The following is a 19,097-nucleotide window of genomic DNA, read 5'->3' as shown; positions in this document are numbered from 1 at the left end:
AAGATATCTGTACATACATACTTATCTTGGATAAAATAAAGGGACGTTGTGAAAGTTGAAGCAAGACAGGAGGGTATTCTGAAATAAACTTGGAGAGGAAACAAGATGAAGGGAATATCAGTGTTGTGGTGGTTTTTTAGTGGGTGCAGTTTTTTGTGGGTTTTTTTGGCGGGTCTGTTTACATTGGGGTTTTTTGTTTGTTGATTTGGTTGTGATTTGGGGTTTGCTTTTTCTTTTATTTTTGATTCTTCCCCCCTCCCCCAACTACATCTGTAAGGTATCCTGGGGTAAGAATGAGAAAATAGAACAGTTCTTGTGATAAATCTGTCTGGATAGTAAAGTTGGGTTTTTTAATTGGACTTCAAAGTGAACGTTTTAAGAAAACATCTGGAAACTTGAGCCTTCTTTTAGGGATGTAGCTGCCCTATGTAAACCCTGTCACATTTACTGTTCTGCGGTTACGATGAACCAGGACAGCTGGACAGAACTGCCACAGCTTTCTGATGGCTGAAAAACACATAACTACATCTTTCAGAACTTTTATTGCGTTGTGGTGTGAGGAGGAAAGGGCAGCTTGGCTGAACGCTCCTGTATTACAAATGACAATCTTGATTTAAGCTTACAATTTTGTATTTATTGAAAGAAATAATTGGGTGAGAATTTAATTCTCAGAAACATTTGGAAGACTGCAGGGTAGAAATGCTAGTATGGAGGTATTTCTGCAGTGTAGAAAATGACCAAATAAGCATATGCATCTCTAGAAGGACACATGGTGATGCAGTTGACCTCTGTTTCCTAAAAACCTGTGTTTGCATCATGAAAATATGGGTCTTATTTTTTGGAGGAGTCTTTAAAACCTCATTTAGATCTCAGAATATGTCAAGAAAAACTTGGGGTTTTGTGTTTATAATGGGCTGATGAAAGAGGAGCCAGTGAAAAACAGACTTTCATATACTAGGATTAGTCATTTATGGAGAGGGAAAGGTAGTTTATACTGTTTGCTTATTAAGTCAGCTTGATTATAGTCTTCATCTCCAAAGATGCACTTTATCTGTCTTGGTGACGTTCAGCTTCATGTTGAGATCAGATCTTGAAATGATGGAGTTTATAGGAAGTAGGTTTTTTTAAGAATGACTTTCAAAGTCCTCCTTAGTTCTCCCTCTACATTTTGAAGTTCTAGAAATCACACTAGATTCACTTGAGGGGGAAAAAAAAAAAGCAGAAGACTTTTAACCTGAACTTGGAGAACTCTTTTCCTTTAGATAAAGACAGGTACAGCAGGCTTTCAGTAATGTTATTTTGTGCTGGCTGCATCTGTCTCGGGTTCCAGGAACTCATGGAAGTGATGTGTATTTACTGTGCAGAGTGTCAGAGGCTCTAAGAGCTAAATGCATAGCTTCACACAGATTTCCTTCTGAGCACTCAGTATGGCTAAGTAATTTCTTACTTAAATTGTATATACGCTTTACACAATGACATAATCCATAATTTAAAAGCCCTTTTGTTTTCATTATACGCAGATGAATAAATGATTATTTATCACTTTAGAAGAAAAGGCTCCGGGGAGACTTTACAGCATCCTTTTGGTCCTTAAAGGGGCTACAGGAAAGGTGGGGAGGGACTTTGTATCAGGGGGTGTAGGGATAGGATGAGGGGTAATGGTTTTAAACTGAAAGAGGGTAGATTTAGATTAGATATAAGGAAGAAATTCCTCCCTGTGAGGGGGGTCAGGCCCTGGCACAGGTGGGCTAGTGGACAGGGAGGGGTTGGGACTAGATGATCTTTAAGGGCCCTTGCAACCCAAACCATTCTGTGATAATAGAAAATGACACGGTACAGGCAAATATTCTATCTGTGATCTATATACTGTATTTTTATTCTGATGACAAATCTCCAAATTTAAATTCTGCTACAGCCTCAATGAAGGGGATATATTGTTTTCATCACATAGGTGACGAGTTGCTGGCACAGAGGGGAGGGGATATTAATGGTATCTGGCATTGCTTCAAGGTTTCGCTGCTTGGCTACTCTGTCGAATATCTGAAGCGCTAAAGCTTGCTACTTCTGGCAGAGAGAAGATGTTGCTGTTCTAGATGGCTGTGTGGAAAAAATTAGTCAACAGTGTTTCAAAACGAAAAGCTTTGGACTGTGTGGTTATATCTCAGTATTGTGTTATGACGTGAGAGATTACATCAGTTGAAGATTTTCCTTCATCCTTTACTGTTAAGATTTTAAAAACCACCCCACTTTTAATCTTGCTGGGGATGGGGGTAAGCTGGGGATGAGTCTCTTTAGTAAGCACTAGGACAAGAGGGAATGGCCCCAAGCCTCTCCAGGGAAGGTTTAGACTGGATATTAGGAAGCATTTATTTATAGAAAGAGTTGTTGGGCGTTGGAATGGGCTGCCCAGGGCAGGGGGGAGTCCCCATTCCTGGAGGGGTTTAAGCATTGGGTTGACCCAGCACTGAGGCATATAGTGTAGTTGGGAACTGTTGGATGTTCTTTAAGGTCTTTTCCAACCTAGACAAATCTGTAATTCTTGAAAACACCCATTGCTTAGTCTTTGACTAAAGCACAAGACACAAAGTGCAGTTAGAAGATGAAATTAATATATTTGTCTAGGCAGTATTTTCTTCTAACATAGCTGTTCTGTTGCAATATCTGTTGGGGAAAAAAAATCTTGTTTCATTTTAGTTTAACATTATTGTGTCAAAAATTATTATTAGTAGTAAACATTGCAGCCTTGCTATATGTTGTTAGTTTCCTGCGGCAATAATGAACTCTATGCAGGGTGTGAGATGCATCTTTTTCCTATTATGTGCTTGTGGTAATATTCCAACAGTGCTACAGTTTGCATTATTTTGATGAAGGGAGGAATAGGATTATTCCTTTGCATTCCACTGCAAATATTTGATGGCTTACGCAAAAAATTTTACATTGTTTCTCACAAAAGAGATGGAAACAAATAGGGACATTATGCATGGGGCATTGCCAGCTACAAAAGCTAAGAGGAATGGGTTTCAGCTAGCTGGAAATACAGAGCAGAAGTAGTGCAGGAGTCAGTTGTGAGAAGCTTTGACGTTCAGTTCTACTTGCTTTTGTCTGCTTCCTTTCAAATACTTTTGATGTAATTTGTGATAAAGAGTAAATGCTTAGCTTTGCAGAACTTCCTGGCAAAGTCATTCTGCTTTCTAGTAGTCTGTTTCCAAATAATAGCTATTGGCAGTTCTTTCTGGAAATTACAGCATCAAATATTTGTACAGATAAGTAATAGCACAAAAATCTTTTAGATGTTGATTTATTTGGCTTGAAAGTCTAAATTGTGGAGTTAGGTCATAAATCCATCAAGGAAAAATAGGAAAGCGTTCCAAAATTATCCTTTGTGTTTTCATTTTGCTTAGAAAATATATGTAAGGCTGGTGTTTTGCTTAAAGCTTGGGTATGTGCTTTTCTCCTTGATAGGAATTCCTACAAACCATAGCAAACCTACCAGTTTCTCCCTGAGGGTGGATAACGCAGTTCCGTTGATGACCCAAGCCCACACAATTCAGCCGCTACAGATTCGAGCAGGAATCCTTTCTCAGGTTGGCCTACTTTTAAAGTAAAAATCTTATTTGTTTTACGAGTTAGTAAATATTTTTTCCCTGTAGAGTTCTGTTGCAGTCCCTCTTCTGTTTTGTGCTGAACTACAAGCACCTAACCGAAGTTCAGCCGTTCCATGTCTCATGAAATCTTCTCTGCTTCACCGCAGACGTGGTCGAATCAGACCCAGCAAATACTGGTTCCTGCGTGGCAGCAAGTAGCACCAGTGGCAGCTCCTGCTACATCTCTGACCTCTGATCCTGTGGCTGGCCCACAGAGGCTGGGAGACTGGGGGTAAGTCCACATATTTTTGTGCAGTGCCTTAACGGCTTTGATTTAACAAGACCTATGGATGCCGATGCAAATGACTTGCAATTTAAAACTTCCTTTACTTTTCCGCAGGAAGATGATTACCCAGGGCACCCATTACAATTCACTGATACCGCAGCCTCTTTTAACACATCAGATAACCTTGTCTGCCCCTCAGCCAATTAGTGTGGGCATTGCACATGTTGTCTGGCCTCAGCCTGCAGCTACCAAGAGGAACAAACTGTGTCAGAACAGGTTGGTAGAATATTTCTGGCATTCAGAGATATTGTATCTGTAGTTGCCGTTCGCTGGAAAGGGGAATGGCTTGTGAAAGTGGCACGTTTGTTAGTGACAATTGTACTTAAATGGTCTTTTGGAAAAATTTGTCCTTTCTGCCCTAAGTTTTCAATGTTCTTTTGGTAATACAGACTAGATGGAACAAATAGTTGTAATAGTAAGAGGTTTTAGTTCCTGTTGACTAGTATGTGCTTATCGTGGTAGCAATGTTGTCTTTATAGCCTTTGGGGAGGTGGCTCTGAGATATTCCTAAGCTTATGTGCGTGAGGTTATATCAGGTTTAGACAACTAAAAGTCAAGAGACAGTACATAACACCGTTGCAGTATGCCGTACAGTTATCTTAAGAATAGTCTCTCTTTCACTGGTAACCAAAAACACTTCAGCTGTTTGCTGAATAAAATATTCCCCACTGCCATACAAAGTATTTGCAAAGGTGTGGGACGCTCAGTAAAGGGGAAAGCATGGGTTACAGGGGGCAGTGTCAGCAGCCTGGTGGTAAGGAAGGATTTCATTCAGAGGCTACCAGCTTTTGTTTTCAGGGAGAATCTTCGCAGGATATCTGGCCAGGTTTTGTTTGCTTGTGTTTTGCCCAAATGGGATTTTAATTTCTTTTATAAGAAAACAGGATTTTCAATGTATTGTATTGAATGTTGTTGCAAATATCTGTCTTAAATATTACGTAGTGTGGATTTTTTTATTAATGTCTGAAATCATCTGTGTATTTATGACTACTGTTTTGTGTGTTTCTTTGTATTAGTTTAGAAAATTTATGGGTTAGTCTACATTGCTTCCTTTGTTTTTGTTGAAAAGAGTAGTTTTCGGGTCTATTGGTAGAGATTCACTAAATATCAAATGGTGTGTTTTCTTCACAGGAGCAATGTGTTACAAAATACCAATATCCAAAATTCAGCCTTTCTATCTCCAAAGATACTTAACCTGAAGGCTGTAAAGAGAATAAGTTGTATAGAAGCACAGGACAATCATAACTCAGAAGGACAGGAAAGTACCTGTTGTGAAGCATCGGTCAGGCTGGACCCTGATTCATCTCTTCCCACCAAACAGCGCCAGGCCATCTTCATTGCTGGCTCCCCCAGCCCAGCAGTCAGCGTGATCACCATCAGCAGTGACACGGATGAAGATGACATAGGGCGGACGCATTCACTGAGAGAGTAAGAATCAGTGTTTACTGTTGTTAAGGTGTTACTTAAATATAGCTGAGCATAGCTGCTGTATGTAATCAATCTGAGTTAAAAAAAGACAATCCACTTGTAATCAGATTTCACTAAGAAGTTAACTCTGTAGCAGGATATTATCTGAAAGTGAAAAATACTTTCAAAAGTTGACCTCATTAATCTATACATCTTAGGCATTTTCAAACCAGAATACCTTTAGGTCCAGCATATTTTTTTTTCTTAATGCTGTCATACCCTATTTATTTGTTGAAGATAGTCTTGTGGCTTTCTATAATCAATGTTATCACTCTACAGTAGATAATATTACATACATAAGGGTAAAAAGTATTTCTCTAACAGTTTGAAAGGGTGTGCATTTGGTATAAAAGCAGATGCTGAGTATGGTCTGCCAGAGGAGCTTTCTTTCACAGAGTTATCAAAGCAGCATGTATATTTTAAATGAGGGCTTAAAAGTTTAGTGTTTGACTTTTTTTACTTGTAGTCAAACAACAAAAGTTTGTTTGATTATTTTTACTTGTAACGGTTCTGAACTGGAAGAACTTGTATCTTAAGTCTAAACTTTGTCAAATGTTTCAAGGCTATGAATTGTTGTATTCAAGTCTCTTATCTACTTGTTTTAGTATTGATTCAGTAAAAAAATTACTCAATATGTTTCAGAAAATGCATATTTAGTCTAGAATTTCCAAGAAAACACTGAAAAGGTTTAAAATATCTTTTGGATGCAAAAGAAATCCGGAATTGGATATTAATTTACACTTAAGGGGCCATTTCTAATATTTGACCCCTTTTTAATTCTGTAATTACACCCAAGTCAGTGGTGTATGGAAAGAAAGAATGAGAGATGGTAAGTTTGCTCACTTTCTTTTTACGTGGTAGGTGTAAAGGTAGCCTTGACTGTGAAGCCTGCCAGAATACCCTGAACATTGACCGCGTGTGTTCTCTCAGCAGTCCTGATAGCACTCTGAGTACCAGCTCCTCGGGACAGTCTAGTCCATCTCCTTGCAAGAGGTCCAACAGGTAAAAAATTGTGCTTCTTCCCACAAAAAGAAAGATCCTAACATACAGCAGCTTCAGTTTATACTAAAAAACGCAAAAGCTTTGTTATGTTGCCATCTGGTGAGGCTCAACGATGTATTTAAAAATGAATTAATTGACCTACAGTTGCACGGAATAGACTGTTCTTTTAGCATTCCGAACAGATGCATCTTGCCACATTGGGAGTTTTCACAATATTGAATGGCGTTTGCACAGAAAATAGAAGCATGTTGCATGCAACTTTCTTTAGAACATAAATCTTCTAAGGCTGCAAAATTAAGTAAGCTGAAGTAGGATGTGATAGATTTGAAGTTACCAGAACATCTTTAATTCTTGCACCTTCATGTTCTCCCGCTGCCTATCTTGCATTGTATCTTTAGTGGCATTGATGCCCCGTTTCATTCTACCAAACCTAAGCTTCCCTTATGTGAACGCTGTTCATATGCGCAGCTTTTACATATTTTTATATTCACTGCTTCGTGTCTATTTAAGCCTTGGGTTTTTTGCACGTTCTTCAAAACTTACTCTTACAAAAACATTCAATGCAACTCAGAAAATGAATGGCATTTTTTCTGCAGTATCTGAGAGCTTTACTCTGAAATATCTGTCTGTCACACACACGACGTGGACCTGTGACACAGTCAGAAGATCCCACTGATGTGGGATGTCCCGGTTGGGGTTTTTCATCTTGTTTTGATCTCTACCCTTCTGGCACTAATGTGTTAATACTTGTAGCTATGAGTAATTGACACTTCCACAAAAACAGATTCTTAGACGTGAGTTTGGAGACCTAGGAACATTTGGAATATGTAGTCGCTGCTATTGATGAAAATTTGGTTTAATGGGATTTACCCAATATCCCATAGAAATTCTGTGACCCAGGGATACAATTCATTTTTTTCAAGCAATCTGTGGCTGCTATGAGCCTGACCAATTCTTTTATTTTTATTCTACAGTTCACTTGCTATTTTCTGCAGAATAGCTCTCTATATAGAAAAGAGTGATTCAGACTTGGAGCAGTTTCCTTTTGCAAAATGAGTAAGATTGGAGTCTTAATGAAAAAAAAGTTAGTTTAATTAAAGATTCTATCACAGCGTGTATTGACAAGGACTTTAATTGCCTGTACTCTGTATTTATATGTTTTAAATTTTGGACAGTCTGACTTAATAATGCTTTAAAGGATAATTTACTTATATAAATTATTCTGTTTATATAAATATAATCCTCTCCTCACAAAAAAGGGGGGGAATGTAAAAAAAAAAAAAAAAAAACCAAAACAAACAAAAAAAAAAAACCCAAAAAAAACCAAAAAACCCCCCAAAACCTGTGCATGAACAACTTTGACATCCATTTGGCCTTATCTTCAAGCATTTGTAATTTCTGATTGTAAACCAAGAGAATAACAAGAAGCATTTCAAGAATTTCCATTCAAATGATTAAATTTTAGTTACGATTTTTGTAACAAGGGGTGGGAGGTGTCAGGTAGTCTTACCGGTTGATAGGTAACATTGTCAGTCCTGCTTCTGATAATCTTTAATATCAGGACATTTGAAACTTCAGACAAGTTGTTTTTATAAAGATCTGCTTGATTTTAGTGTTTTCTTTGAATTGCAAGGAACTGACCTGCAATTCAGTTCTCCTTTCTAATTCAACTTTATATCAGTAGAGGAGTGTATCAGATTCTGTTTCCATTAGCATTTGACTTCTAGTGAGTCATATAATTAGTAACTTGAATCAAAACTTAAGAATATAGAAATATAGTTAATTGCTCAGTAGTTGTCACAGCATCAATATTTGTTACTTAAACTATTTAGAATTATCTAGCTCTGTTGACTAAGACCTCAGATTTTTGTGCTGGCCCTCATAATGTCAAAGTACTTTAAAAAAAAAAATATTTATAAATGGTTTTAGATATATCATCTTAATTGAGTTTCCATGCTATAAGATCACCAAAAGACTTGACCATATGCTTAAGGGTTAGTAAATTCACTGCTGTTACTTAAGCATGTATTCCACCAATTTTTAATATAGACTGGGGTTTTCATGTTTTTTTCTAGTTAATAGAAGTTCTTAATTCTCATGCCAGTTATCTCTAACTGGGAACTTTGTTAGCATCTACACTTACTTATTCATCACTTCATATTTTAGCTCCATTAAGTGAAGGATGTCTCTTGCTATCTTTGTAGTCCATACCTGGCACAGTCCCAGTTGAGGACTAGTTAAAGCTCTTTTTTGTTGTTGTTTGTGAGAGGTCTGTGATGTACCTTTTGCCTGTGTTAATAAATAATGAGTAAATGAGATTAATATCTTCTCTGGCAGTATTCCTCATTGTAAATTAGTTTCCTTTCCCAGGTTGTTTACTACTTGCTGCCTAAAAGGTATTTGGTCCTGGTTCCACTGATTGTACTGTGGTCTTGCTTCTGGCAGCTGGCATTCACCACCTTCTTAGCCCGCCCTTCTTCTGATACAAGCACAGAGCTTCAGTAATAGCCAAGGCTATTATTATGAGCTGGCTTCTCCACCTCTTTCCCCTTCCAGCAGCTCTGGTAAAAGCAGTGGTTGAATGGGTGAGTTCACACCACTTGACCAGCATGGATTTCGCAGACCACCAGAGCCAAAATAGCCACTGTGTAGACAGAGAGTTGCATTTGTCTCCTTGATCTAGATCTGTTGATAAGAATCTCTCAGTCACGCAAAGGCAGCGCTCTCTGGAGGAGCTCCACGGGGACCTGAGTTTTCAGTAGAGAAGGTCTAGTGTAGGTGCTGGTGGTTGATATGCAGATGAGAGGGAGCTGCCTGCCACCGTGCAGGTTGCTTCCTCAGCACGTTCTGTCTCATCCTGACTCTCGCAGGCCCCGGGGATGGCTTTTTGCAGGCTTCATGATGTGGTTGATTTCTAGAAGGAAATCAGATCAGCAGGTTCTCTTTTGATAGTGTAATAACCATTGGGACACCTTGCTAAGTTTTGATTCAGGAAGAAACAAAATAATCTACAACCCTTTATTTGGCCTAATAATCTAAATTTCAGTTGGATTATAAATACAAGATTATTTAAAAAATAAATTTAAAAGCGAGTGTAAGTTGGGTTGCGAGTCTGCGTCGTTATGTTGAAGTTGTCCCCTTTCTCTGAACTTTGCAAATTACGGGTAGAATGAGTTTGAACGTTGAACTGCCATCTGAATGTCTGTGCTTGTATAATTAAAATGTGACGTTTTTATCCACCCTTGAGTAGTTTCACATTTTCTATGGCACTTTAATAAAACGCATCTATATTATGAGAATGTATTTGTTTCAATGCAATACTTCCATTTTTTTGATAGTATGTCAGATGACGAACAGGAAAGTGGATGTGATACAGTGGATGGTTCCCCAACTTCAGACTCTTCAGGACATGACAGCCCATTTGTGGAAAATGGCTTTGTAGCTAATACCAATAAAAATAAGGAAGCAAGAGCATCGGTTAATCCTGAAACCAAATCAGCTGTTTGCACGGTAGTGGTACCACCCATGAGACTTGAAAACAGGCTACATCTTGATGAACAGATGGTGAATACAGGTAGGTTAGTTCAGGTGTGTTTTTTCTTTCTATACCAATTAGGTAATAATAGGAATTTGAATGTCGATTCAATAGCCATACGTATAAAGATTTTGACTTACTCATATATCTGCTATAAACACTCCTAAATTGTCTTTTTTTTTAAGGCTTTAGTGTATTATTTTAGTATTTCTCCCTGTATGCTGCAGCAAATGAAACTTCGTCTAACTTTTGTTAGAACAGTAACAACAAAAATATAACATTGCTCATTTATATTTTGGAAGATGCTACGTGCCAGCCACTGAAAAAGGGTCGGGCTGTCCTGGGAAGAATAAACCAGTCTTCTGTAGTAGGAAACCGTCAGCAAAAACTGACATCAGCATTCCATCAGCAACATATAAACTTCAGTCAGGTATGTGTCCTTACTCATATTTAAGAAGTTTTGGTTTTTTTTTTGCTGTTTTGAGGTTCCAAACATGCTGAACGCTTATATAATTTCAGTTGCTGTAAATGGCAACTGCAGGTTTTCAAAGCTTTACTGCCAAAGTGTTAAAATGTTGAAAAATGGATTTCAATTTACTGGTCAAGTCCTAAGTGTCTTTTACTTTTGGTCATTTTCCTTAAAGCAGCTTACTTCATTTTAAAAAAATGATAGAAAAGCCATTCTGGGAAAATTATCAATGCCTATATAAAATCAAAGCACAAGACAAAATGAAAAATCCATTAGCATATTTTTTTTCCCCTACACCCAAATGCTAAAATACTCAGTGTGCAGTTTAAAAACTGGGTCTCTATTTCAGTCTTGTTCTGTAAGCAGTGTGCATGAAAATCCTTGTAGTTTGAGTATCCAGAGAGGGGATAGAGCTTAGCAAACCCCACAGTTTCTTACCTTTGCTGCCAGGTCGTGAATCTGGCAGGGGAAGAAGTTGTGACTGTAGTTCGGTGTTGGAAAATACTCAAAGCTAATGTGAAAGTTACGTTTATAGTTACCTAACAACATAGTCATTGTGTCTACTGCGGCCGAGAACTGAAGTTGACATATGACATCAAGTTTAAGCCCTTCTTAATTAATTAATTTTAAATTGTAGCTGCCTTGAGCTTTGGTTAGGTATCTGGAGGTACATTTATTATCAGTACCTGTTCGTATAAGTCTCGGGAAGTATAACTAACTGTGAATGTTAAATTCTAAGTTAAATACTAAATGCAAGCATGCTACATGTAGATAAGAGGATTTACCAATAATGACTTGAATAGTTTAGGTCGAAAGAAATATTTAGATGGGTGACACCATCTCCTCTTCTTCATGATTATGCAGAAGGATTGGTTTAATTAATTCTAAGCAAACCTTAATATGATCAGCACAGTATTAATTTTTAATCTCTTCAATGACTGCAGCTCTTCGGCCTCTTGGCAGAAAGTGTAGAACGTTATTTTCATTGCAGAAATTTATGCTGATCCTTCCTTCTTTGGTAGATGCCCTGTGTAGTTTGAAGTCTGCGTCATTTAATAGGAGTAATTGATTTTTAATCTTTTGCCTTGTAACTGTTAATGATTGTCACATCTTCCTGTGATCATAGCCCTAGACTTCTGTTTGCCTAGTTGTCTCAGATATTTTCAATCCGTTTATTATTTTTTTTCTGCTCTCCTCTAAAATTTCTCTCCTATTTGTCCTCTTTGTGCCTCATTATGGTGCCCAAACTGAACACGGCACTTCCAATTGATGCCAAGCCAGTGCTGAGTAGGGTGGAATAAGCACCTTGCTCATGTGATACATGGTATTTCTGTTAAAACAGCCCAGCATGGCATTTTATCTTTTTTTTTTTTTTTGCAAGAGCATTAAGATAACTTGTGTTCTGTTTACCATCCCTTCTTGTCAGAATTCCTGTCTGTGCTACTATCTAAATAGCTACTCTATTTTTTTTTTTTGTTTAAGCATTTAATTATTCCTATCTCGATATTTCTCTTGATTTTTAAGTTGACTAGTTTTAGTGCATTATTCCATTTTTCAAACTCTCTTTGTACTGCAAAATAACTAAGACCTGCCCATTTCTCTGTGTGAACAGGTTCAGCCCTTTGGATCTGGGCCGCAGGAATGGAATGGAAACTACTCTCATCGGAGGCAGCAGGCTTACATCCCAGGCAGCGTTGCAGGTCACGCTTTCTCCCTTCCTCAAGGAAGTCCAAATCCCACCACGGTGCACGCGCATCTCTCTGGAAGTACCCACCTTGGAGGACAGCCCGCTATCCTTCCCTACCCGTCATCGGCACCCCTGAGTACTGCTGCACCTGTTGCCCACCTCCTTGCCTCGCCGTGTACCTCAAGACCCTTGTTACAACATCCAACGTACAATATATCTCATCCCAGTGGTATAGTACACCAAGTTCCGGTTGGCATAAATCCCCGTCTCTTACCTTCCCCAACCATTCATCAGACTCAATACAAACCAATTTTCCCACCGCATTCGTACATTGCAGCATCACCTGCTTACACAGGATTTCCGTTGAGTCCAACAAAACTCAGCCAGTATCCGTTTATGTGAGAACTCAAATACAGTATATTGAGGAAGCTCAATGATACAGAAGTTTTGGTTTAAGAAGAAACATGGTATTTATTAAATATTAGCCATGGCACAACAGGAAAATTATTTTTTTGAATCATGTAGACTTGGGTGCAATTTAAACAACTCTGAGCTTTAAAAAAAAACAAACAAACAAACTCACTTTTAATGTGTTTTGCACATTTGGTATACCTTGTCTTTGGTCATGTTATCTTCTTATATAGTAACTTTAGACAGGTGACTTACGGGAGCAGAAATCTTGTTTTGCTCCTGCTATTTTTTATAAAATTGCCTTCTAACTAGTGCAAGACACGTCTACATTTGGGAAGCCATTCAGTGTACAGAACTAGAGCAACAGATGCACATGTGTCAGCAGTACAGTGTAGAAGTAACTTGTTTGTATTGCGTATCTTGGTGTTTAAATGTTGGGTCACTTATCTAAAAGTTGAGCTGTTGTTCTTCACATTGCATGTGTCTTTTGCATGGGCAAAAAAAAAAAAAAAAAAAAAAAAAAAAAAAATAATCTCAGCTGCATTGTAAACTGTTCCCACACATAGTGCCTTAAATATTTGAGGTTGTTAATGTTATTACTTATATATAAATGTTGAGGACTGCAGCACTTAAAAATTCAGATCTGCTGATTTTTTGATAGCGAAATGCTCATTTTGGGTTTTGTGTGGTATGATTTTAGTATTGGTGTGTTTTTTCTTACTGAGAAGGCAGCATGTTTTGCTGTAGCTGAATTTTGCTGTCTTTTTTTTTTTCTTTTTTTTTTTTTTTTTCCCCCCAGAATGATCTAGCTTCAAGACAAGACTAGTAGTGCTTCAGAAAAGTTGATTTAGTAGCTATTGAGTAGTGACACACAACACAGTACTTCATACTGGTAAATGGAACTGCAATACAACCTAAGTAGTTTATTTTAAAAGTGTTTGTCTAATGGGATATAATAAAACGTTTAGAGGTGCGGTAGGCATGACTGACTAGCTAACGAGAGAAAAAGCCAAGTGCTCATTGATCCATGATGTGGTTTCATCTTAGCTTGAGCAAACCGTGCAGTATTTAAATAACTAGTAGCAGAATATTTACTGTTGAAGCTTGAAAAGATGTGAGTTCTTTGTGTGCAATCTTTCATTTATGCATGGGAGAGGTTTTAGTCTTTTTACACGATAGTATTTGTTTTAGCCTGTTGTGTGTGTTTGCTTATTTAATACATTCCGTCAGGGACGTAAATTACATGCTTTTTGCATTTTTATTTTTTTCCTTAGGAAGTGTGTCTTTTCGTTTTTTTTGTTTTGTTCAAATGAAGTTGCTTTTGCAGCACCAAAGACTTAATCATCCATTTCCTGTACAAGGTAGCTACTTTTTCATAGACCTCAAGTATACTGTAGTGTAGAGATGGGATTTACGGAAGGTATTAAGCTGAGGCTGTGTTTTAGCTTATGGGCAAGTAATAAATTGTATCATTTATCTTGAATGTATCATAGATAAGCTGCTATATAATGATTGCCACTTCAGATAGCTGTGAAATTAGGTGATTAACTAGTTCTTTCTTAGCCTTCTAATTTCTGTACAAGTCTAATTACATGAAATAGAAGCTGGGTTTTGGGTTTGGGTTTTTTTTTTTTTTTTTGTTGGTTTTTGTTTGTTTGTTTGTTTTTTTTTTTTAATTTCGTTTTAATGTTTGAAGTGTCGTAACTACTATACTGTAAATGATGGAAGATGATTGCATATGTTTTTTGGGGGCGTGTTATTTGCATCAGTATTTTATCTCCATTAACTTTGAGCTCATCACTGCATATAAGTGGATGTATTGATGTAACTTAATTTTTTTTTTTTTTAATGTTTTCATATTGGCATTGTGTAGACACTTAAGCTGCATCTTGCAGGCTTGACTTAACTTTTTTTTAAAACAAAATCTGGAATACAATCCTTGCAATGTTGACTGGAATAAGAGTGCAAAGCATTTGAGTTTAACTCTGTCAATAAGCTAATAACTGGTAATCTTTTTCTTTACTCCACTAACACAAGCAGTGTTTTATTTAATGAATGTCTGAATGAAATAAATGTGCCTACATTTGATTTATTTTTAAGTAATAACTAAAATACAACAGTATTAGATCATTAAAAAAGAATAATAAAAATACCAGCAGTTCGTTTTTAATCACACTGAAAATTAAGAAACCTAACTTTTCCCAAGAGTTTCAGTGTTTTTAGTAACCAACTCTATGCATTTTTTACAAGTGTATGTATATAAAGTATACATTAGAAACTATAGGAGTATCCTGATGAATTTGAAATCTTATCAACACATATATAAAGCCTAAATATAAGGAGTCGAGAAAACGCTCAAATTGGATATCCACCTTACCACTTCCAACTTGTGCTGTATGGTCCAGCAGGTAGTTTTCTGTTCACTCCCTTGTGTTGGGAAGCGATGGTTTTTTTTTTTGGTGCTCGCTCCATTGCAGGCAATGGACACACCAAGAATCACCAATGCAAAAGGAGAAAAGGAATTTTGTATTGTGATAACAAAACAAAACAAAAAAATACTGCATTTTTTTTTTTCTGGGGCCATGGGGATCTTCATTGGTCTAATGTATTTACTGTACTTTCTTTTTACTGTGCTTAAGGTTTTAAGCTAACTTGCTTGTTAAATTGACACGATTCTCTGTATATCACAACGGTATCCTATCACATGCAGGAAAAAAGTTGCTGTAAATGCGCCCCGAATTAGATCTGCTGCTCTTTCTATGTGTTGTAATTCTAGAAATGTCTGCATTTCAAAGAATGAAATATTTGGGATCCTGACACAGCTTAAATTCAATATACTGGGGTGACCTGTCCCCCATCCTGCAATACACTCGGAGGGAACGGGCTCTTGTCACTGCGAGTGTCTGGGGCCCGTCTGCAGGAGAGAAAAAAAAAAAAAAAAAAAAAAAAAAAAACAAGCTTTCAGGGTGAGGGCCTTTTCTGTGAAAAAAGCCATCCACTGAGAAGCATTTATACGTTACCGTTTTAATGCCTTTTTTTAAATAAAACACTGCATGACTACAGAATTGCATATTACTTTAATTTGCAAGATTTTATATGAATTTCTTATGTTCAGTTTTTAACTTTACTTCAGGGTGTTTTATTGGTCAAATATGCTACTGTATTAACTTTTTTTGGTTTTAATGTTTAAATTTTCTGGTTTTACTGCTAATTAACTCGGTTTGTGTTAAGTAAAAGTTAAATCACACTGCAAGCTGTAGGAAGACTTGTTCTAGAAATACCCAGTGATAGAGACTTGATTAATAAGTTTGAACTGTTACTGTTTAACAATTTGTAGACTTGTGGCTTTTTTTTTTCTTTTTTTTTTTTTTTTTTGCTTTGAATTTCTATGCTACACTAGTTCGCCATGTAGCAATTGCACTGTGCAATATTACAATATGAGGACTGGGAAAAATTTTTTATGGATGTAATGTCTCTTACAGTTTGCGATAGTATTTCTTTCTAGTTCTCAGTGATTTAAATGTGACCAAGCCTTCTGTACTTTGTCACAAAAAGCGGGTTTTCCAGGTGACTATTTTGGTGAGTGTCAAAATAAGAATTTATGGTGTATTACTGTCGAGATTCACTTTGAATTAAAATATATATTGCAGCAGATGGCTTTTAGTGGCTTTCATTTTTTGCTGGGTTACGTCAAGGCTGGATGAAGGTAAAAGGTGATGAAAATTCCGAGGGAGGGCTCTGAAATTCTGGTATAATCATTTGACTCATCTTCTTTATGAAACTTTATGTTATTACCTTTCAAGGTTTGCTTAGGAGGATCTTGAGATTCTTCTGCCTTGCGCGTAGCCAAACCTCGAAGGTTCTTCGTTCTGGATGTCCCACTTTGACAACCTTAGAGAAAAGTTATCTGGCCCAGATACCAGCAGATACATCCCTGGTGCTGCTGTAGCTTGTACCAAGCCTGCGGCAACTGCTGCTTGGCCAGCGGGCAGGTGCTCCTGCTGCTGGACGTGGCCCCGCGCGCCCGGTGGCTCCAGATGGCCACCCTGGCGTGCGCCAGGTGGCCGTGGAAGGCACGGCCGCTGCTGCTCTTGCAGCCAAATGTGCTCGTTCTGCCACAGGGCTGCGGGGCTTACTGCAATCTGGTGGTTTGGGAGCTGTCAGGGAGCGGGCTGTCGGGTACGTGTATCGGGGAGGTGGCGTGCTTTCTGTCCTGCTGTCATAAACGAAACGTGAAAGGCTGAAAGGGCAGCGCAATGTATTTTTTGGATACCAAAATATTCCAGACAGAAAGCTTTCCTTTGCTAAACACGAGGCGCTGCTTTACTGAGCTTTCACAGCTCTTCAAGGCAAGTTGGTAACAGTGTCTGCAAAGCTTTTCCTGCAGCACTGAACCGTAGGCTACATGGGAACACATCTGTCCAAATTCTGCAGACACCTCTTGCTGTGAAAGCTGCTTCTTTTTCAGTCTTTACAGTTAGACTCCTGCGTTACTGACTTTTAAATGCGTGTTGATATTGGTATCTATATTCCACATTTTCCATAGCAAATAGAGCCACTGCCTTGGTGTATTTCACACTTTTGACAACATCTAACAAACAAGAAAGGACAGCCTGAGCCTTTCCGAGGGAATACGCTGTCTGTGAAGTCCTTTCTGTTCTTGGTTTCTATTAGCAATAACGTCCGACTGTCCCCTGTGGTCTTGCCTGTCCTGTGGAAGGGTAGGACTAGGACAGATTATTATGAGTAAGTAATCTTCTCATCTGTCTTTAGGATGACTAACGCTGGTTTAAAATGTGGTATTTTCCCCGTCACTAAAAGCAAAGGACAAATTTATACTGCAGTTAGGATAGTAGATTCATTTAAGGAAAAAGCTGTCGGAGTCAACGGGACAGTCACATGCCACAGATCTGTAGTGGGACAGATGGGTTCAGGATGACGCTCTGTTTTCTCAATGAATTAGCTTAGGTTTTCAGCTGGAGAGATGATTGGTCTCTGGGAGGCGACAGAGAAGCTACTGTTTGGTCTCACTCCCAGAGCAGGACAGTCCTGACAATCGTGGTAGCTTCACAGGAATCGCTGTGCCTCACGCGTGCCGTGGCTCCAGCTCCTGTAAGTGCATTGAGGGGAGCGTGAGTCAAAGTTTCGGCAGGGCGGTGAAATACTGCTGCTCCCTGCTCACAGAGCCGTGACTTCCTCGTAGTGTTTGGGCTCTGGCGAGCACAGGGGAGTGCTGCAGCCCTTCCTGCCTCTCTTCCCACACGGTGACTGCGGTGGTCAGTCTGTCCGGCTGTGCGGGAAGGCATATTAAACCATGGATAAAGTTGAACCGCGATTGATGTGAATTGTATCTTCCTACCTTTCGCCTGTAAGAAGGTGCATGTTATCTCCCAGCGGAGGTGCCTGTGTGCTCTAAGCAGATTCAGATAATTCTAGCAGGCCCTGTCCTGGGGAACAGCACTGAGTATTCTTTGTTAGAATGGTGAAGCTTCATGCTGAGAGGCTGAAACACACATTTGAATGGATTTTTCTCCTTAAATCCTGAAGTAGTGGGTTAAAAGCATCTACACCCTGTCGGAGGTGCCAAGAGACTTGACTCCATTCTGTGGTTGTGTTTGTGGAGTGAGATGTTCACAAACTGGCCTATTTTTTTGTTTTGTTTTGTTTTTTCATGGAAATTACGTTTCTGGACAACAGAAACAAATCAGATTGGGAAAGGTAAGTCTAGGAAGTAAACTACAGTTATTTGGCAAAACGTCAGTTATCTTTCACTAGCTGTAAGAGAGCTTATCCAGACATCCTTCTGGAAAATAGGCATTTTAAAAATCTGTTGAAATAAGTATGCTAGGCAAAAAGATATCTGTATTTTATATATAATACATACATACAGATTATAATGGAAAATGAAGACTGTAATGGTTAAGAGCTAGATCGGGAAAAAGTGCTGTCAAAATTAACTTAGTGATAGATCTATTACAACGATTGTGTTATGACAAAGCCTAGAATAATGTGAAAGTAATGAAATGCGTTTTCCACAGGACTCCCTAAAGGGAACAGAAGGTACCACCAGAGGGCCCTGCACTAAACGCGCTGGCCCCAAATAAACCGGAGTGATGAGTAAGCTATCCGTTTTTACTATAATAATCATACAACTGCCATCTTTTCTCTGTGGCTGATCATTAGTAGTCATCATGTGGAAGCTAATTTTGAAGAGAATGAATTAGTGATTTGAGGAAAAAGGGAGTAAAACGGCGCAAATGGGACGTATTAGCGGCCAAGTAATTGTATTGGTGACATTCGGAGTGGGTTAACTAGTCAGCTAATTATGCAATTACGGGTCCTGGTGACTTTAGGGATGCTGTGAGTAGCCGGGTAGCAGGGCTGAGGCTGTGGCCAGCCCGCCCTGGGGCTTCGCTCTACCTCAACCTTCACTTTTAAGCATTTTATCAGAAAGACGCCGCCTTGCTTTCTGCTGGGATGCGGAGAGGGGGGGGCTGGCACGGCTTTTGCCCCACGGCAGCGATGTCGCACCCTTTCGGACTCAGCTCTCGGGCTCCTGCAGCACGTCCTGCCCCGAGCCCCCCCGCGCTTTGCTG

General features: G+C 38.7%; 1 protein-coding gene across 2 annotated transcripts in view; it reads left to right on the top strand.

Annotated features, from left to right (window-relative positions):
* The window catches only part of HIPK3 (homeodomain interacting protein kinase 3), a 73,875-nt gene extending 57,720 nt beyond the window's left edge, over positions 1 to 16,155 (top strand). The window contains exons 9-16 of one of the 2 annotated variants that reach the window (XM_026850815.1): positions 3,463 to 3,584; positions 3,752 to 3,876; positions 3,985 to 4,146; positions 5,062 to 5,358; positions 6,259 to 6,399; positions 9,738 to 9,973; positions 10,237 to 10,364; positions 12,016 to 16,155. In XM_026850815.1, the coding sequence (XP_026706616.1) occupies positions 3,463 to 3,584; positions 3,752 to 3,876; positions 3,985 to 4,146; positions 5,062 to 5,358; positions 6,259 to 6,399; positions 9,738 to 9,973; positions 10,237 to 10,364; positions 12,016 to 12,492 (1,688 nt within the window). In that variant the 3' untranslated portion in view covers positions 12,493 to 16,155. The remainder of the gene's footprint in view (positions 1 to 3,462; positions 3,585 to 3,751; positions 3,877 to 3,984; positions 4,147 to 5,061; positions 5,359 to 6,258; positions 6,400 to 9,737; positions 9,974 to 10,236; positions 10,365 to 12,015) is intronic. The other variant, XM_026850816.1, reaches the window with a different exon arrangement.
* Positions 16,156 to 19,097: the final 2,942 nt, after the last annotated feature.

This window comes from Athene cunicularia, assembly GCF_003259725.1.
Source record: "Athene cunicularia isolate RWA chromosome 5 unlocalized genomic scaffold, athCun1 chr5_part3, whole genome shotgun sequence".
Taxonomy (NCBI): Eukaryota; Metazoa; Chordata; class Aves; order Strigiformes; family Strigidae; genus Athene; species Athene cunicularia.
Note: the sequence above shows the minus strand (reverse complement) of the source record. Positions and strands in the feature narration are given on the sequence as shown.